At 43.8% G+C, this 21,757-nt stretch overlaps 1 protein-coding gene across 10 annotated transcripts in view; it reads right to left on the reverse strand.

Annotated features, from left to right (window-relative positions):
• The window catches only part of LOC129740678 (serine/arginine repetitive matrix protein 1), a 182,506-nt gene that overhangs the window by 29,270 nt on the left and 131,479 nt on the right, over window positions 1–21,757 (reverse strand). For all 10 annotated transcript variants that reach the window (XM_055732431.1, XM_055732433.1, XM_055732430.1 and 7 more), the window contains 2 exons: window positions 19,344–19,693; window positions 19,084–19,278 (listed from right to left, as the gene is read on the reverse strand). In XM_055732431.1, the coding sequence (XP_055588406.1) occupies window positions 19,084–19,278; window positions 19,344–19,693 (545 nt within the window). The remainder of the gene's footprint in view (window positions 1–19,083; window positions 19,279–19,343; window positions 19,694–21,757) is intronic.

Raw genomic sequence — 21,757 nt, forward strand, 5'->3', positions numbered from 1 at the left:
TCATGTTGAGTTTTTTTTTCTTAAGAAAGGACTTTTCAAGTGAAAGGAGCAAATGTGTTGATGAAATTTAAAAAAAAAAGATACAGAAGTCTAGAGATGCACCAAAGATGATAAACGTGAATGGAAGTGAACGAGGAGCTGTGATTTGTTTTTGTTTTTTTTTTGTCTAAACCACGAGTTTGTAGGTGGATGATATTGTACAAATGTGTTGTTTTGATTGAAGGCAAGTGAGTATGTGTGTAATGGTTGAATTTCCCACTTTTGTAGATTGCTTTTCTTTCTGCTGAGGCAAACGATGCACGCGTACGAAAGAAATGTGCTAATGTGCCTTTCGTTTGTTCTTTCCCACGTGCCCATTCATCAAAGCATGACAGCGCTCATGTGGTGGTAAACTATGAAAGAGGATTGTGGAACTTGCTGGAAATTTTTTATGAGGGCACTTTTGAATCAAGCTTTAGGACTCTTTTCATAAGCAGGCCTGTTCCAGCAGTTTAAAGTTCGTGCTTGAAACTGCAAGGATTTGGAAATATTCTTAGAACTATTACACTGAGATATAGTTAGAACTTTTATGTTATATTTTAAAGCAAACAGCGAAAAATTGATTGATTCGTGAGAATTCAAGAAGGTTTACTGAAAAACAATAAATCAGACAATTTTATTATTAAGATCTAAGAATTGCTTTTTCTAGTGACCTTTTGGTTTTTTGGATTTTTTGGTTTTAGAGGTTTCTTGACCAACCTCTAAGGGTACTTTACGGTATCGGTAGTCACTCTCGTACAACATGTGCTATTTTAAATACCTTATCAGTTAGAGTTACAGGAAAGTGAAGAGTAAAATTCAACACACTGGGGCTCGTGTTACTGGTTTTAAAAAATATCTAAACTGCGTTTAAAGTGAGAAAAAACTTTTTTTTTCTAAGAATCATGTCAGTGAATAAGATGATCGTAATATCATTGTGTGAGTCAGACTAAAGGATTTAGATTCCTTACCAAATATCATAAAGGGTATCCACGATGAAACTGCCACACTATGAAATATCTCTCATTTTTTAACCGTTGGGTAGAATTTAATGAAAATTTGGGTGGATTTAGCTCATAGTGCATTGTTTACATCCTGCAAGTTTTAAAGTCCTGTGATCAAAATTCGCGGAAATTGAGTCGAAAGAACAGCACGTGCGTGATAAAATCTTGCGCATTCATCACGAGAACAAGGATCTCTCGCATCGTTCTATCGCTAAAACGTTGGGAATCGCAAATTACACGGTGTCACGAATGATTAAGCGGTTTGAGGAACGATTGGCCACCTATCGGAAGCCCAGAAGTGAAGGAAAAAGTATTCCGTTCAACACCAAAAATCACAACCGCGTAGTTGGAGCCTTCAACTGAAACCCGAACGCCTCCGTTCGGAATGTGGCTAAGAAGCTGCACCTAAGCCGAAGTTTTATCCAGAAGGCCAAAACCAAGGCTGGGCTTCGAAGGTTCAAGGCCCCTAATCGCGACCCGTGCCAGGAAGTTGTACTTAAACATGCTGACGAAAGTTCAATGCTGAATCATGGACGACGAAACATATGTGAAGGCTGACTTCAAACAGATCCCCGGCAACCTGTTTTTTTAAGGCCAACGACAAGTTCAACGTTCCGGGGCATGTCCGCACTCAGACGATGTCCAAATTTGCGAAGAAATTCCTGGTTTGACAAGCCGTCTACACGTGCGGGAAGCGGAGTGCACTTTTCGTTACCCAGGACACGATGATCGGATAGGTGTACATGGAAGAGTGCCTTCAGAAGCTGCTGCTTTCTCCCCTGAAGGCCCACAACGTCCCACCAATCTTCTGGCCGGATTCGGCCTCATGCCACTACTCCAAGGACGTGCTGAGGTGGTATGCGGACAATAAGGTCACTTTCGTGCCGACAATGTTCAACCCTCCCAACACTCCAGAGCTCCGCCCCATCGAGAAGTACTAGGCGATTATGAAGCAGCACCTTCTTAAACGACGTAAGGTAGCGAAGACAGTCGAGGAACTGAAGAAAGTATGGGTTTGCATACAAACAAAATTTGATGGCAACCGGATAATTTCAATTTCGTTGTTGTAATCCATCGCTGTGGCAACAAGCACTCTCAGTGCCAGACTCTCGAGAAGATGTGGTCACTTGAACTCAGTTAATCCTAGGGCACGAACGGAGCGTAGGCCACTCTTCACAAGCGCGAGATCGGCCCTCCGCAGGGCCATCAACGCAAGCAAGAGGGCACGTTTCAAACAGTTATGCCGTGACGCCAACGACTGTCCATGGGGTGATGCCTATCGGATAGTCATGGGCAGAACTAAAAGTGGGGGCGCACCACCTGAAACGTGCCCCGATAAACTGAGAGTCATCATCAATGAGCTGTTCCCACAGCACGATGTTACCCGCTGGCCAACAGTCCCGTATGACTGGGACACCAGCGCCGAAGAGAGGATAACGGTGGAAGAACTTCGCGAGATCGCCAAGTCTCTCTAACCGAGGAAGGCCCCCGGACCGGACGGCATTCCGAACGTCGCGGTGAAAGCCGCGATCAGGGAATTCCCCGATATGTTCCGAACATCGTTGCAACGATACGTGAAGGAACGGGTGTTTCCTGACACGTGGAAACGGCAGAAACTTGTTCTTCTGCCAAAGCCGGGTAAGCGTCCAGGAGACCCATCGGCATATCGGCCGATCTGTCTACTGGATACAGCGGGTAAGGTCCTGGAGAAGGTGATTCAGAACCGACTTCAGAGATACACGGAAAGTGAGGGCGGACTCTTGTGGAAACAGTTTGGTTTCCGTCGAGGTCGCAGCACCGTAGATGCCATCTGCTCGGTCATCGAGGTAGCGGACAGAGCCAGGCTGACCAAGAGGAGAGGGCTCCGCTTTTGCGCGGTTGTCACTCTGGATGTGAAGAACGCCTTCAACAGTGTCAGTTGGACAGCGATTGCGTCGTCGCTCATCCAAATGAGGATCCCGGCATATCTGTATAGGCTTGTGGAAAGTTACTTCCACAATCGCCAACTGCAGTATATGACCGGCGAGGGTTTGCGAACACAAGAGGTTTCGGCGGGTGTTCCACAGGGGTCAATTCTCGGCCCGGTTCTGTGGAACATCACTTACGACGAACTCCTACGAACGAGCCTACCATCGGGAGCCGAACTCGTAGGATTTGCAGATGATGTAGTCCTCTTGGCGAGGGGCTCCTCAACAGCGGAGGTTGAGCTACTGGCCACGGTAGCTATCCAGGAAGTGGAACGCTGGATGCACTCCAAGTGCCTGCGTCTAGCCCACCACAAAACCGAGATGGTGCTTATCACCAACCTGAAATCACCCCAAACTGGTACCATTGCCGTTGGACCGTGCAACATCGTGTCTAAACGCGCAATTAAGTACCTAGGGGTGATGATTGACGACAGGCTCAGCTTCACGAGCCATGTCGAACACGTGTGCAAGAGAGCAGCAATGGCCACGGCCGCACTCACACGAATGATGCCGAACTCCTCGGCTATCCAAAGCAGCAAAAGGCGGATCATTGCAAGTGTGACCACTTCGATCTTGCGGTACGGAGCAGCGGCCTGGAGGCAGGCCCTGGGAGGAAGCTGTAACCTGCAGCGACTTAGCAGCGTTCAGCGGCTGATGAACCTGCGGGTTATCAGCGGATACCGGACCATGTCGTCCGAAGCCGCCTGTGTAGTAGCGGGTGTTATGCCCATCTCGGTTTTGCTAGAGGAGGATGTCTATTGTTACGACAACAGAGACACGCCCAACGTTCGAGATCTCGCCAATGAGGACTCGATGTCCAACTGGCAGCAGCTGTGGGACAGCTCAACGAGAGGAAGGTGGACCCATCGTCTGATCCCGCACATCGGGAGCTGGATCGGAAGAAGGCACGGTGAAGTGGACTTCTATATGACGCAATTCCTGACTGGTCATGGATGCTTCATGAAGTACCACTACCGGTTTGGACATGTGGCTTCGCCATATTGCCCAGATTGTGGTGACGTAGAGGAAACACCCGAACATGTGGTGTTTGTCTGTCCGAGGTTTGCGGCGGTACGTACTTCCATATTTGCCGCCTGTGGGCCTGACACGACAGCAGATAACGTTGTACAGAGGATGTGTGCGGATTCCAACACTTGGCACGCGGTCAGCGATGGGTTCACCCGGATCATGACTGCCCTGCAGAGGAGCTGGAACCAACGGCAGTCCGCGAACGGTGTAGGATGACTCCATCGGCGGAGAGCATCTGAGTAGTGTGCGTCCGATCCCTTGATCGAAGCTACAAAGATAAGGCAACATCTTCTGCGTAGCGGAGGTCAGGGGTGCGCCGCGAACGTGTGTATGATACCCCAATGTCGGGGGGTATCCGAGTTTATTTATTTATTTCGTCAATCAGTTGTAGACTACGTTTACAATTTGCTCATACAAAAATTGTCTTAACCACTATTTTGTAAATGTCTTCTGTTTAACACTTTTCTTATTGCAGCTCTGGACATGGTTATGTCAATATGTACACAATATTGATTATAAGTTTTCATCATTTGGTTTACAGGTTTGTTGCTGGCGTACATGGTTCGTTGAGACTCAGCTTGAAATAAGTTTCTGGTTCTTAGTATGCGTGAGGGTGTGTAAAAGTTCAAGTTTTCTAACAAGTATTCTGATTTTACACGTTGGGAGATAATATCGTTAATAAAGGAAATCATAGCAACGTCTCTTCGTTTTTCAAGGGTTTCAATATTGATTAACATGCATCGTGCTTCATATGATGGAAGAATTAAAGTGGAACTCCTGCCCAGCTTTCTTAGTGCAAACAGTAGAAATTGTTTTTGAACCGATTCTATTCTTGTAACATGAGTGGGCTGATACGGGCACCAAACTACACTACAATATTCGAGTATAGATCTTACATACGATATGAAAAGTGTTTTTATTGTATAAGGGTCCTTAAAGTGATAACAGAATCTTTTGATAAACCCTAACATACTGAAAGCTTTATTAATAATCGTGTTAAAATGTTCAATAAAAGTTAGTTTGGTGTCCAGTATTACACCTAGGTCCCTAATTTTGTTACATCTTTCAATCTGCTGCTGCCCTAAAGTAAAATTAAAATCATGATGGTTCAGTTTTCTAGAGTAAGATATAATGTTGCACTTTTTAATATTGAGATCTAGCAGACTTTTTGCACACCAAGTGTAAAAAATATCAATATCATCCTGAAAATGCTGTAAATCCATTCTGTTACGTATCTCCATGTACAGTTTCATATCGTCGGCATAAATGAGTACTTTGACGCTATTTAATACTAAATTGACATCGTCTACAAAAATTATAAATAACAAGGGGCCCAAGTGAGATCCTTGTGGAACACCAGAAGTGACCTGTATTTCTGTCGAGATTTTTCCTTTAAAACGGACTACCTGCGTTCGATCCGACAAATATGACTCGATCCATTTTAAAAGTGAAGTTGATAATCCTATACGTTTTAGTTTAAAAAGTAGCAATGAAATGTCAACTCTATCAAACGCCTTACTAAAATCTGTATATAAAGTTTCAACAAAATTACATCTGTCCATAGCTCCAAGCGAGAAATTCACAAATTCTAATAGGTTGGTAGATGTTGATCTACCTTTGAAAAAGCCATGTTGGTTATTGGAGATGCGATTATTTACTTGATTGAACATCTTTTGATTCACAATCGCCTCAAACATCTTTGGGATACATGAGATAATAGCAATGCCTCGATAATTTTTTATATCTGATCGTTTACCAGATTTAAATATTGGGATTAAAAATGACTTTTTCCAGGCTATCGGAAAGACTCCTGATTTAAGAGATAAATTGAAAAGCCAAAATAGTGGATTAACAAATGAAGTAGCAAATTTTTTAAGTAATAGTGGAGGTATTTGATCAGGACCTGGACCTTTTTTGTCATCAAGACTATTGAGGGAACTTAAAATTTCTTGCACAGTAATATTTTCAACACTAACGTCATTTACTCGTTCAGGAAGATATGAGAAATAATTTAAGTCTGGGGGAGCATTAGATTTTTTGTAAATATTTTGAAAAAAACGAGCAAACTGGTTACAAATCTCTTCACTGTCAGATCCATCAAAGTCTTCAAACTGCATACGTGATGGAAAATTAGATGTTTTCATTTTTTCATTTGCATAGCTAAAGAAGGTTTTAGGATCGGATTTAATATTGCTCTCTACTCTTGCGTTGTAACTGTTATAAGCTAGCGATATTTCTACATCAAGTACTCTGCAAATTTCTTTGTATGCGTTCAGATTGTGCGAATTTTTATTTTTCTTATAGGCTTTATGTGCTTTTTGCTTTTTATTTTTGAGTTGTTTTATATCACGTGTGTACCATGCTGGATGTTTATAGCTTGTCAGTATTCTTTTCTTTCTCTTAGGCACGAGTTCGTCAATAATTGTATATAGATTACTACTAAATAAACCAGCAGCTACATTCATATCTGATTCATCTTTCAAAAGATTTTGCCAATTAATATCATTGAAACGCATATCAAAATCAGAATAATTCAGGTTTTTAAAATCGTATACGAGTTCAAAATCGGCACCACTAGGGCGTTGTCTATATAGATCAGTAAAAAGTGAATACTCTATGGCAGTATGAAATTTTTTGTTTTTCCATAATGGATCTGCAGCTTCTTCAATACAAAAATCTTCCGTGCAGTTGGTGAACAATAGGTCTAAAAAGCGGTTTTGCTGGTTGCGAACATGATTAATTTGATGAAATCCTAGTTCACTTATTTTATCAAAAATAAAATGTAATGTTACGTTCTCACCTATTACCGGTTGCAATATCGATGAGTTTTCAACATCTTCAATAAAGTCAATGGAATTCTGGTTAAAATCACCATAAATATGTATTTTGGTCTCAGGTTTCAATGATTCAATTATGGTTTCAGCAGTCCGGAAAAACTTTTCATATGAGTCTTTTTTAGCCATATCTGGAGGGAAATACACAGATACAAAAATATGTATTTCTTCATGAATCGTAATTTTAACCCAGACGTCTTCATACTCGGCGCATTTACTGCTAGGAAGCTGTTCAGAGGAAAGAGTGCCATCAACTGCGATAAGTACACCACCACCAGATTCTTTGTCAGTTGATTCGAAATCGCGGTCACTTCGAAAAACATTGAATCGGCTTCCAAAAACTTCTTCGCTCTTTATATCTTCAGACCAATTTGTTTCTGTAGCTAAAATAATGTCATACGAGCAGCCATTAACTTTTTTTAAAATTTCATGAATTTTTCTTGCACTCCGCATTCGATTAAAATTTTGACAATAAATTATTGTCTCTTTAAAGTTAGTTACCTCTCCTTGATGGAGAGTCGTCGATTCTTCAAGATGATTGTTGTCCTCCAAGGGGTCTGTCAATTTCTGGCAAAACACGAATGTCTGCATGTACAAGCCTGACATGGAGCAGTCGATGACGTTTGCACAGCCACGGGTTCGTGCCCTGGGACAAAAGATGAACTGCATACTGGGGCCGAAAAAGTTCCAGACGGTGACAAATTAAACGGGCGCGGAGCGATAGGTGTTGAAACTGTTGATGCAGCACTTGTTGGGTACGGATTAAGAATTTCACCCCTTTGAAAGTGAATTGGTCGATGACTGGGTGGAGGTCTGGAGAATTGAACCTTCGCTGCAGCAAGAAGCTCACGGTCAGTAGGTATTTGAATGTAATTGTTGTTGTTGTTGTTTTTGTTGCTGTTGTTGTTAATGTTGTTGTTGTTGTTGTTATTGTTGTTATTGCAGTTAAAGTTGAGGTTGGGATTGTGGTACCGATTTTTATTGTAGTTGTGGTTATTTTTATTATGACTGTTCGAGTTGTATTCCCTTTTTCTTTGTTTTTTCTTATGTTTGCAGCATCTGCCATTTTTTGCTGAAGTAAGCGACGCTTTTTTCGCTCATCATATTCACTCCAGTCAGCTTTCCAAATTTTAGTGGTTCCTAATAGTCGCCATCCTGAATTATCAGCATTTACTAAATCCAATTCAAACTCTAAGCTTGGCAGTGAATCAGGCAAAGTGGGAGCCTGAACAATCTTCGATTTAAGCTCATCAACATTCGATGACAATATTTTTAGTTCACCTATAATGTCGATTTCAAGCAAAGGATTGTTATGCATCGTACAAATGGCTGCTGATTCGATGCTTCGCTGATTAAGCTGACAAATGTCATTGTTAATTATGGTCAGCGATTGATTAATGTATTTTTTTAAATTTGAAGAGGATGAATTTATGGAGGCCATCTGTTCCTTAAGATCGTTAAGCAAAGTTTCTATGCTCTCCAAAATTTGCTGGATATCGCTCGGTCTTTCACCTTTCTGCGCAAGTCGGTGCATCACCTCGGTGTTTTCATTTATTTGCTTCGTTAGCAGCTTCTGTTGCTCAGCAAGCGCATTAAAATCAAACGTTGTGGATACCAGCGACTGGCATGACTCACAACATGGAAGTAAAAACGAGGATGGATCCACCGTTTTTTTGTCAAATTTCTTGATACGGAGTGAGCCACGCAGGGACGATACCCCCACACAGGAGGGGTGAAATGACCGGGTGCACCCGACACATGACCACAGCACTTCAGCGGAAGAATCAGCTTCACACACTTCGCAAACTTTACTCATTTTTTTTATATATATTATTGTTATTATAACACCGGCACAGAAAGAAAAAAGCGCTAACTTGCGAAAAGTACTAGAAGCAAAAAAAAAAAAAAAAAAACAATTAATTAATTATTACGCGCGGGCCGGGAGCGGGTTAAAAATTGTGTGCGCCGCGTTCGTGTGTAGGATGCTCCACCTTCGGGGAGTATCCGAGTAGAGCGGTTCTCAACGACAGAAGCTGCGGGGATAAGACTTGACCTTCTTCGCAGTGGAAATCGTTGGGAAAGGGTTATTCCACGTTCGGGGAATACCCACGGGTAGAGAGGCTCTCGACGCCGGGCGAGCCATTCGAGTCGGTGTAGGATGACGTCTTCGTCGGGAATCATCCGAGTCGTTGCGTTAAGTCCCGCGCGTGTGCCGTGACACGCGCGAGTCCAGGATAAGCTGCTCTCGATCTGGCACACGACGGGCAAGGTGGCAAACTTCGAACCCTGAAGATAAGAGGTCGGGCTTCGAGTCGTTAGAGGAGAGGTCAGGCCTCAAACCTTCAGGCGGAGAGGTTTGTGTGGTCAACCCCGAGTCTTTATGATAGGAGGTCGGGTCCCGAGTCGTAAGAGGAGGGATCAGGCCCCTTACCAACAAGAGGAGGGGTACAAGTGGTCACCTCGAGTCATTACGAGGAGAGGTCAGATTTCAAGTCGTTAGAGGAGAGATCGGGCCTTGAATCGTGCAGAGGAGAGGTAAACCTCGAGTCGATGCGAGGAGGGGTCGGATCTCAAGTCGTTAGAGGAGAGATCAGGCCTCAAGTCGCGAAGAGGAGAGGTTTGTGTGGGAATCTCGAGTCATTGCGAGGAGATGTCGGTTCTCAAGTCGTTAGAGGAGAGTTCAGGCGTCGAGTCGTAAGGATGAGAGGTTTTGCTGAAAGTGGTCTCGTTAATGAGTATTGCCTTTGAGCGCATTAGCGCGAATAGACCTCCCACTATTGAAGCATAGTGTACTAAACAGTTCGAGGTGGGAACCAGGTCTGCGGCCCCAGGTGGAGTTTAGGGAGTAGGGGGTATACACGGAGTATATCATGAGCCTGCCCATTGTACCCATGGACCCAGAGTAGCAAACTGGGGGGACGCGGTGGCTCGCCGTGCCTTGGAATACAATCCGTAAACCGGGATTTACCACCTGTGGTTACCAACTAAAAATCCTAGGGCACGTTCCATACAACTATGCCGAGATGCCAACGACTGTCCATGAGGCGATGCTTATCGGAAATTGAAAGTGATCATTAACGAGTTGTTCCCACAGCACGATGTTGCCCGCTGACCAAAAGTTCCGTACGACTGGGACACCAGCATAGAGGAGACGATTATGGTGGATGAACTTTGCGAAATCACCAAGTTTCTTTCTTTGGTTTTCGCAGAGGACGCAGCACCGTAGACGCCATTCGCTCTGCCATTGAGATAGCGAACGGAACTAGGCTAACGAAGAGAAGAGGGCTTCGCTATTGCGCGGTAGTCACTCTGGATGTGAAGAACGCTTTCAACAACTTCAGTTGGATAGCGGTTGCGTCGTCGCTCATTCAAATGAAGGTCCCGACATATCTTATAGCCCTGTGGAAAGTTATCTCCACAATCGCCAACTACAGTACATATATGACCGGGAAGGGCTATGGACACAAGAGGTTTCGGCAGGTGTGCCACAGGGGTCAATACATGGCCCGGTCCTATGGAACACTGCATACGACGAGCTTCTACGAATCAGTCTTCCATCGGGAGCTGAACTCGTAGGGTTTGCGGATGATTTTGTCCTCTTGGCGAGAAGCTCCAGGTACCATTGCAGTTGTACCGTGTGATATCGTGTACAAACGCGCAATTAGGCCAACCTAGGGGCGATGATCAACGACAGACTTGCTTCACGAGTCATGTCAACTACGTGTTTAACAGAGTGGCAAGGGCCAAGGCCGTGCTTAGTGGATGATGTCGAAATCCATGGCAATCCGAAATAGCAACAGGAGGGTACTATTTAGCGTGACCACGTCATTCTTGTGGTACGGAGCGGCGAAGACAGTGGAATGACAGTGTAATCTGCAGAGACTTAGCAGCGTTCAGCGGCTGATGAATATACGGGTTATCAGAGGATACCGGACCATCTCGTCCGAAGCCGCCTGCGTAGTGACAGGCGTTATGCTCATCACGGTTTTGTAAGAAGATAATATCCATTGCTACGACAATAACGATACGCTACGTACGAGTTCTCACCAATGAGATGTTATTTATTTATTTATTTCACCAAACATCGTAGGCTACATATATATTCTTAAAACTAGAAGTACAATCTTAATATTACTTCAAATACTACAATATTAGGTTCTTAAGTGCCTGTCGCCGTAAAAAGCACTTTTTAGCTGCTGTTTAGACATAGTAAAATCTATGTTCTGGTAGTTTTTATTATAATTCTGCATAAGACAATTGATTGGACTATTTTTACCATAATCAGTTCGAGCAGAGGTTAAAATAAACAGATTTCTGGTTCTCAACTGGCGACTCGGACAATAAAAGTTTAACTTATTTAGTAGATAAGTAGATTGAACACGCTGATTAATTATGTCGTTTACAAAGGAGATTGCAGCAAATTCTCTTTTAACACTTAATGGTTCAATATTTATTAGTAAACAGCGTGATTCGTAGCTTGGTAATTGGCTCTGTGACCATCCTAGATTTCGTAAAGCAAATAGAACAAATTGTTTCTGAATGGATTCTAAACGGTTTTTATGAGAAATTTGAAAGGGGGACCACACAACGCTGCAGTATTCAAGTATGGATCGGACATAAGCTGTGTACAATGTTTTTAATGTATATGGGTCTTGAAAATTATAACTAAAACGTTTTATAAAGCCAAGCATACTATTTGATTTTTGAATTACTGAGTTATAGTGATCTACAAAAGTAAGTTTTGAGTCCAATATAATACCTAGATCTCTTATCTTATTGATTCTCTCCACAGGCTCATTTCCTAATGTGACAATTTCATATGACGGATATTTTTTCCTTGTAAATACAATATGTGAACATTTTTTCACGTTTAGTTCAAGAAGACTTTTACTGCACCATTTGTAAAAAATATTTATTTCATTTTGAAACACCCTGAAATCTTCTTCGTTGTTGACTATCATATAAAGCTTCATATCGTCTGCGTATATAAGCACGTTTAGCTGGTTCAGTAAATAAGTAATGTCATTGACGTATAAGATAAATAATAAGGGACCGAGATGGGAGCCTTGAGGCACACCAGATGTAACGGAGATGCTTTTCGAAAGTGAACCATTGAATCTAACAATTTGTGTACGGTTTGTCAAATACGACTCAATCCATTTCAGCAGTTGTGTACTGAATCCGTTTTTATGTAGTTTAAAAATTAACAAAGGGATGTCGATTCTATCAAAAGCTTTACTGAAGTCCGTGTATAGAGCCTGAACGGAATTTCCTTGATCCATAGAGTGGATATTATAAGAAACGAATTCAAGTAAATTAGTCGCTGTAGATCGTCCTTTAACAAATCCATGTTGCTTTTCAGTTATGAGTGTTTTTATTTGATTATATATTTTTTGATTCACTATTGCTTCAAAAAGTTTCGGTATGCACGATAAGATTGCTATACCCCGGTAATTTTTAATGTCGGACTTTTTCCCCGACTTGAAAATAGGTACAAGAAAAGATTCTTTCCATACTTGAGGAAAAACACCGGATTTCAACGATGAGTTGAACAATAGAAACAAGGGCACACTTAGTTCATTTACAAGATTTTTTAAAAGTAATGGAGGAATTCCATCAGGCCCGGGCCCTTTGGAGCTATCCAGGGAGCAAATTGATTTGTGTATTTCCTCAAGGGTGATTGAATCTACCACAGTCAATGATGCTGAGTCGGAAAAATAATCGAAAAACGCAGTGTCGCGATCGGCTTCCGAAAAACTGGTGTAAACGCTTTGGAAGAAATTGGCAAACAAATTACATATTTCATGGGAATTATTACCGTTAGCGCTGTCCAAGTGCATACGAGATGGAAAATTATTACTTTTCAATTTGGAACTTACATACTTGAAGAAGCTTCTTGGGTTAGATTTAATGTTTTCCTCTGTTTTCCTATTATATTCTTCGAAGGAGGTATTAAGGCATATGGCTAGTTTGTTGCATGCTTCTTGATATTCTAAACTATTAGCTAGCGATGGTGTCTTTTTCCAGTTTTTATGCGCTTTCTGCTTTTTATTTCTAAGATGCTTTAGCTCTTTTGAAAACCATGGCGGATTTCTGTTATTATTCGTTCGTCGCTTTATTTTTATTGGGGCATATTTACTCAAGATATTACCAAGAATGTTATAAAAAATAGCTACCTGATTGACAGTTTGGTTTTCGCTTTGAAATGATGATTGCCAATTAACTGATTGTAATTTAGTTTTAATCATTGTGTAATTTGCATGGAAAAAGTCAAGGGTCTCCTCATATTCGTATTCTGGTATTCCTTTGTTGTCAGAACATATAATTGAAAATTCGATAGCTGTATGAAATATCTCATTTTTCCAAATTGGATTAGTAGCTTCCAAAATACAAAAGTCATCAGTCAAGTTTGAAAACAGTAAATCGAGATAGCGATTGCAGGTATTTTTCACATGATTTATTTGATTAAGACATAAGGTAGCAAGATTGTCGAAAAGGAATTGTAATGTTTCATTATCTCCAAAAATCGGTAAAAGGATTGCTTCATTATCTTCATCGGGTAAAAATTGTAGATTCGATTGATTAAAATCGCCATACAGGTGAATTTTGAATTCGGGTTGGAAGCTTTTGAATAGTTCTGTTATGCTCAGTAGAAACTTTTGGAAATAATCTTTACTGGCATATTCTGGAGGAAAGTAGATCGATCCAAAAATATGAGTTTCCTTGAAGATTTGAGCTTTTGCCCACACCTGCTCAAATTCTTTGTGCTTAGTTATTTCAATGAGCTCAGAATCGAAAGCAGAGCTTATTGCTACTACAACGCCTCCGCCTGATTTCTTGTCGGACAAATTGAAATTTCGGTCATCTCTGTAGACATTGTAACGCGATCCAAAAATTTCCTCGCTTTTTATACTATCATCCCAGCTTGTTTCGGTTCCTAAAATGATAGTATAATTACTTGCTACTAAATTTTTATGAATTGTGTTTAGTTTAGATGCGCTTCGCATTCTGTTAAAGTTTTGGCAATATGCCACAATTTCTTTATTATTGATAACTGGGTGATCGCACGAACGAATGGTAACATGATCCGCTTGGTTCATAAATATAGAGGAGCTAGTGCTTACATAGGCACGCGTCGGTTCGGCAGAAAATATGGGTTGTTATACATTACCGGGTTGAAATATAATGCCGATGGGTCGTGGTGACAGCACGGTGCAACTAGAGGTGCGGTGAATGGCTGATTGAAGGTAGCGTATGGATGAGCAGGTGGCACTGTCGTCATCGTGTTACTGTTCTGGTATGTTGATGAGTTCGGAAGGTGTGGAGAGACCGGGGGTGGCGCAGGAATATTTGAAGGCCTTTTTCGATGCCTTAGCACATTTGGTGAAGCAGAACTAGGACCGGGGTTCAATGTTTCTCCCCGTTGGAAGTTGATGAAGGTCGGGATCTTCGCTTTCGGAGTTGATTTTCTATTAAACGCGACTTTTGCGGCAGCCAGTAGCTCTTTATCAGTAGTGGCTCTTGCTTTTGATGAATATTTTACGGGGGATTGTTTTCGTGACTGCTTCTGTTGTTTTCTTGATAGGAACATTTCTTTTTGTCTTTGTTGATGCTGCTGTTTTTTATGCTGTTTTCGCCTGGCTTTTTCCGCGGCCTTGACTTGAGCCGCACGCTTCCGTTTCCTCTCGTCGTATTCTTCCCAGTACTGTTGAGGTTTCCAAAGCATTTTGTTTCCGATTCGTCTCCAGCCGCTAGACGAAGTAGATGGATTTACCCTTGACGACGAAGCAATTTCCTCGGCTAGAGTTGGTCCTGAGTCGTGTTGATGATCGGCCGGTTTGGCTTTCACAGCGTCGTGAATGGACCGTAATTCATCAATAAGGTCCTCGTTTACGCCAGGATTCCTCACTGTAGCTCTTAACGCGTTCAGTTCCACCGCGATTGACTGGAGCGTAGGAGTGAGCTCCTGTTCAAAATTTATATAGCAGCTACGGTGTTGTTCCCCGATTTCCAGTCTTAGACTATCAAGATCCGCTTGAATGTCTATTGGTGATTGGCTAGCTGCTAATATTGTTGATACTGCCTGGCTGAAGTCAGCTTTCAACGAACGACTATCCTCGTTGCAGGACTGGACAATTTCATTTATTGTCGCCGTGTTTGACAGTTCCAATTTTTTAAGCGATGACAGCTCTTTTTTCAGACCGTTTATTTGATTTGAGAGCGTATCTATACCCTCAATCAAGGTCTCCAGGCATGAAAATTTCACTAATTGTGAACTAATTCTCTCCTGGGAGCTGTTTTGGAGTTTCAGTTGCTCCATTATTTCATTCTGTCGAGACATTAATCTCGACAGATCTATCTGGTCCTTAATTGAATGCTGACAGTCATAGCAGACTGGCAGCATAAATCGCCTTATAGACTCCTCGCAATTCCGCTGCACTCCGATACAGGCGGCGTGGAATCTTCGATGACAGGGACCCGTACACGTCCAAAGGTGGACGCCATCGATAACATCGCAGGTTGGAATTTGACACTTTGGCATTTTTTTTCCTCGTACAGTTAACACGGCACAAAAAAGGTAATAAAACAAACGTTGGCACTTTGATATACGCGGCGGCTTTAGGGAACACAGACACTCCAGCTGGCATCGGCTATCGCTTGATTCCGCACATCGGGAGCTGGATCGTAAGAAGACACGGTGTTTGCCTGTCCAAGGTTTGCTGCGGTACGTACCAACATACTTGCGATATGTGGGTCCGATACAACAATAGACAACGTGGTGCAGAGGATGTGTACGGATTCCAACACTTGGCATGCGGTCATTGATAGGTTCCCTAGGATCATGACTGCCCTGCAGAGGAGCTGGAATCAACGGCAGTTCACGAACGGTGTAGTGTGCGTCCGGTCCCTTGTTCGAAGCTACAAAGATCAGGCATGATCTTCTGCGTAGTGGAGGTCATAGGCGCGCCGCGAACGGTTGCAGGATACTCCATCGCCTAGGAGTATCTGAGTAGTGTCACTTCCTACGGGGGAAACTGCGAGGATAAGACATTACCTTCCTCGTATCGAACCTCGTAGTGAGGGGGTAAATCACAGTCGGCGGATACCGGGTAGAAAGGTTTTCGATGCCAGCCGAGACAATCGGTTCGGTGTATCACGGACAGAAAAAGCCGCGAGCAAAAAACCCTAGGGTTGCCAGCCGAAGGGATACAATAAGACCGAACAACGGTCGGGATAGACTGACTCATCAACGGAGGACTGTCGAGTAGAGTGCATCCGGCCCCAAGGTTTGGAGCGTAGCGTATGTCCACCTTCGGGAAGTATCCAAGTAGTGCGCTTCCCAACGATCAAAGTTGCGAGGATAAGACTTAACCTTCTTCACAGTGGAAATCGTTGGGGAAGGGTTAATCCACGATTGGGGAATACCCACGGGTAGACTAGCTCTCGACACCGGATGAGCCATTCGAGTCGAAATAGGATGACGACTTCGTCGGGAACATCCGAGTATTTGCGTTAAGTCCCGCGCATGTGCTGTGACAGGCGCGAGCCTAGGACAGCCCCCGTCGATGAGTCAGTCTACCACGACCGTTGTCCGTTCTTCTTGTATCCTTTTGGCTGGCAACTCTAGGATTTTTTACTCGTGGCTTTTTCTGCCCGTCGTGTACCAGATCGAGAGCAGCTTTTCCTGGACTCGCGCCTGTGACGGCATACATTCAGGACTTTGAACACTACGACTCGGATGTTTCCGCAGCGAGAACATCCTACACCGACTCGAGAGTCTCAGCTGGCATTGATAATCTCTTTACCCGTGGGTATCCCCCGACAATGGTTTACCCCCTTACTACAAGGTCCGCTACGGGAAAGGTATTGTCTTATTCCCGTAGTTTCCCCCGTAGGAAGTGGCACTGTTCAGAAACTCCTCGGCGATGGGGTATCTTGCAACATCCACTACGCAGAAGATGATGCCTAATCTTAGTTGCTTCGATCCAGGGACCGGGCGCTCACTACTTAGATACTCCCCGGCAATAGAGTCATCCTTCACCGTTCGTGGACTGCCGTCTTCTTCTTCGTTTTATGTTGATGGCCAGAGAATGTAACTCTATAACACATTGTCGACTCCAGCTCCTCTGCAGAGCAATCATGATCCAAGTAAACCCATCGCTGACCGTATGCCAAGTGTTGGAATCCGTACATATCCTCTGCACCACGTTGTCTACTGTTGTATCGGGCTCCTCTCGATCGGCACACGACGGGCTCAAAGGTGTCAGATCTCGAATCCTGGAGATAGGAGTTCAGGCTTCCAATCGTAAGAGAAGAGGTCAGGCCTCGAGTCTTAAGGAGGAGAGGTTTGTGTTGTCAACCCCGAGTCTTTACGATAAGAGGTCGGGTCTCGAGGGAAGACTGATGTCAGACGAGGAACAGTTTAGTAGCAGAGGTGTCTGGGTCCAACACGCCTTTCGGGGAATGTCACGCCCGATTTGTGTGAATCGTGAATCGATCCGCAAATCAAGTAGTTGGGCTAAGCGGTGACTTAAGACAACACTTGGAGGGTAAGGTGTACGGCACAAGTGGTGTTATACGTAGATAGAGGCGTCGGTGGTGTCTGGGTTTTACAGAGGTCTCTTACGCATGTGCCACCAGAGAAAATGCCTTCTACAACTTGATTTTTGTCTCTGGACTTCCTGAAGTTGCGCTAAAACGCGGAACATTTTCAATACGATGAGATGTCGGATCTTAAATCACACTAGCGCGAATAGACCTTCCAGTATTGAAAGATAGTGTGATAAATAGTTCCCCATCCCCAGGTCTGTAGTCCCAGGTGGACTTTATGGCCTATGGGGTATAATGTTACTTGAGTCGTCCAATTACACCCAGAGTAGCAAACTAGGGGGACGCGGTGGCTTGCCGGTGCTTGGACTGCGATCCGTAAATGTGATTTACCACCTGGGTTCACAACAAATGAAAAAAAAAATAGAAAGAGCTAGAACTAAAGACTCCAGAGGAAGCGACTTGAAATACATGCCTAGAAAATCTGAAGGCTGTTAGAAAATGAGCTTGGGATGCTTTGAAGGTAATTTAACTGCTTGAGAATCAGAAAATCAAAGCGTGCCAAAAAGCATTCTGACAGAAATTTCACAAATCCTATCCATAAGTTTGACGTAACTTTTGACCTTGTTTTGTGTTCTTTGTGAAGGTAATTTTTTTTGCTTGAAAACCTATAATTATTATTTCGTAAAAATCCGAAATAAAATGCGTAGTAAAGGCTGTTCGGTTCAAAAAGTGGTCAAATTGAATTCGCCGGTTTTTTTTTTGAATAATCATTCATATAAAAAACCTGAACACCCCTCATTTTGTAGGAGTGTGAGTAGAATGATGCTGCTATTTGGCTTTCGACATTAGGCCTTTAGTTTTCAACATAGCGTCCAAGCGAGAGGTGCTACGAATCAAAACTTTGTACATGCGTCGTAAAAATCCCAATTACACGCACGCAGAAATAGCAAAATCGTTCAAAGTGGCGAAATCAACCGTCGCCAAAGTAATAAAAGTGTTAGGGGAACATAATTCGACAACTGGAAAGCCGGGACCTATGGGAAGTTCGTTTCAGTTCGTTGAGAATTAAATATTTTTAGAGTTTCTGAAAACGTTAAGCTTACTTAAATTTTGGGCCTCTTCTCAGCGCTCCAATTCAAAATTATTAAGAAAACAACCTTAGGATCAGTAAATCTGAAAACCTTAAACGCGTTAAGATAATCCTCTTTAATTATCCTCTAACTACACACCTGAAAATTTCCAGCAAGTTCCACATAGTTTCACGGATTTAAATAACACCCACCTATGGTAGGTCTTTGTCGGGAATAAGGAAACGAGTAAAAAAAGCAATAACCGCAGCATTTTCTTCTCCAACACCGAGAACTGCTTTGAAGAAAAGCTTGCGGATTTAAGAATGGGTTAAACATCACACGTTTGGTTGTTTATATGCTCTGTTTCTGTGTGAATGACTGACTGGTTTTTGTTACGGAAGTTGTGCGATAATGTGTATATTTTCTTTTTTTTCCATATATTTCGAAATTAAACCTACAAAATTTAGCATGATTTATTTGATATAACAAACTCAAAAGGATAGGTTAAAAGGAAACAGAATCCGGAAAAGGGAACAGCTGCTACGGGGCTCGATACAGTATTCTGTTCAAGAAAAAAAAAATTCAAACTTTGTCCGGTGGACCGACTTACTTGGCCGGGGTCTGCGTTCCGATTGCGACGGGGTTGTTGCCGTCGCGGGTTTCTTGTTGTGCGCTTTGGCTGCTGAGGCAGCGGTCGAGGCAGTGACAGTGCTTCCGGAGCGGATTTGCCGCTTCGGAGATCCTCCGCCGACGCTGGCAACACTGCTGTCAGTGGCCACCGCCGGTCCAACCGATTGGGAACGTCCTGAAATAATAGTAGAAACGGAATAAGCAACAAGTTCTCTTCAACTGCTTTGAGACCGGACAAACCTTTGCTGGACATCTTCTTGGGGCTGCTCTTCTGGGGGCTTCCCTTCTGGGGACTTCCGTGCCGGGACAGGGCCGTCTTCTGGGGGCTTCCACGCTGCGGGCTGTCACCCTTGGAGCGGGGTATTGCCGGCATCAGCTTCTCCCGGGTGGGCGATGGCAGTAGGGCACCCTCTTCCACGTCCATTCCGGTGGTCCGCTCCAGGTGATGTCGGAAGTTGCGGTTGATGTTCAACCCATCCGGAAGCTGACGCTCGACCGGCCGGGCACTGCCGGGAATCTTGCGAGCGTGCGGCTTCGTCGGCGAGCTCTTAAGGTTGTTCTGCTTGTCCTTTTCCTCCTTAGTGATGGGGCTAGAAAATGATGGTCAGTTCGTTAGTATTTTTCATAAAGGGAGACACCCTCGGAGTGAAGAAGCTCTCGACGCCAGATGACACTCTTTAGTAAGATTATGTATACATATACATATGTGTTGCTACCCAGTTGCAGTGATCTGAATGAAGTTTTTAAATTTCATTGCGTTTTAGTCCAAGATGGCAGCCACATCGCGGGATAGAGACCTTAGGCTAACAACCTTCTGCTTCCGATTCATAAAATTGTTACGGAATCCGGAAGATACGACCGACCTGGAACTTTCTCGACGACTTTTAGCATGACAACACGGACACGAATTGGAACTTAAAACGTTTTAACCCTTGCCCAACCAAGCAAGCTGGCTCAACTTGCTAAAGTAGCTAGCCGCCTCAAGCTTGAAATTCTGCGGCTGAGCGAAGCCCGTTAACCTAACACTGGAGAACACAAGACACAGTCCGGGCAAGTCGTGCTTTACTTTGGCATACGAGGAGAACATGCTGCTCGGGAACGAGGAGTTGGTTTCCTGTTAAGCCCGCAGGCCTACGCGGCCCTCATTAGATGGGAACCGATAAACGAAAGAATAATCGTAGCCAGATTCAGAACACGGGTTAGAAACCTTACAATGGTCCAGTGATATGCGCCAACTGACGTTGCCGACTTGCAGGAGAAAGAGCAGTTTTACAGTCAACTGAACAGCGTGGTTGAGAGAATTCCGAAGGGTGACATTCAAATCCATTTGGGCGACTTCAACGCAAAGATTGGCTCCGACAATCAGGACCTTGAGCGCATCATGAGCGAACACGGAGAGCTGTTTGTAGAATTTTGTGGCAACAACAAAATGGTGATCGTTGGATCGCTCTTCCTCCATCGACCAGCACATAAGGTCACTTGGGTATCCCGAGATGGCCGAACAGAAAATCAAATTGACCACATCTGCATTAGCCGAAAGTGGAGAAGGAGCCTTCTTGATGTCCGCAACAAACGAAGCGTAGACGCGTAGAAGCGTCCTTGGCGAGATACGACTGAGAGTTGCGCATGTCCAACGGTACGAGGAGAAAGTCGGGTGTTGATACGACGTCCGCCGGTTGGAGAATCCAGAGGTGAAAAGGGCATACGTTGAACAGCTAGAGTCCCGAGCCTCGGAATTACGAACAGACGGAACAGTCGAAGAACAGTAATCAAGAATGGCTTTATCACGACGAGCCATGGTACTCTCGGTAAAATTTGCGGAAGAAGAAGTGAATGGATGTCGAATGAAACTTGGAGGATTGTCGATGATCGGAGAAAGGCGAAAGTCGGAATTGAGCAGGCATGTATCGGGTCAGCCAAAGCAGCCGCCCGCTTACGATATGCAGAGCTGGAAAAGGCAGTTAAACGAGCTTGTAGACGAGACAAGAGAGCCTGAACAAACTCCCTTGCCGAAGAGGGAGAAAGAGCCGCCGCCAATGGAGATATCCGAATACTTTATGACATTTCTCGCCGCCTCATTGGTGCAAGGACTAATGCAAGAATGCCGCTAAAAGACCGAGCAGGTCAGTTATTGACCGATCGAACAGATCAACTCAAACGATGGACTGAGCACTTCGAAAAACTCTTCCGAGTCACGAATAGCGATGCCCAACAGAACCTGCAGTTCGAAGCGCCCTTGCTGGCTGAAACAAGAACGGCAATCAAAAACATGAAATCCAACAAAGCACCTGAGATCGATTGCATCCCTGCTGAAATGCTGAAAGCCGACCCTGCCCTTTCAGCACAAATGTTGCACCGTCTGTTAGCTGACATCTGGGATACTGCAACATTCCCGGCCGACTGGATGCAGGGTATTCTTGTAAAGGTCCCGAAGAAAGGAGACCTGACATAGTGCGGTAGCCGGCGAGGCATAATGTTGATTTGTACAACCCTCAAAGTATTCTGTAAAGTGATCCTGAACAGGATCCTAGAGAAAAAAGGACGCTACACTCCGACGGCAAAAGCTGGATTCCGATCCGGACGATCATGTGGGGACCACATCACAACGCTACGAATCATACTGGAACAAATCAACGAATTCCAGGACTCTCTTC

This window comes from Uranotaenia lowii, chromosome 1, assembly GCF_029784155.1.
Source record: "Uranotaenia lowii strain MFRU-FL chromosome 1, ASM2978415v1, whole genome shotgun sequence".
Classification (NCBI taxonomy): domain Eukaryota; kingdom Metazoa; phylum Arthropoda; class Insecta; order Diptera; family Culicidae; genus Uranotaenia; species Uranotaenia lowii.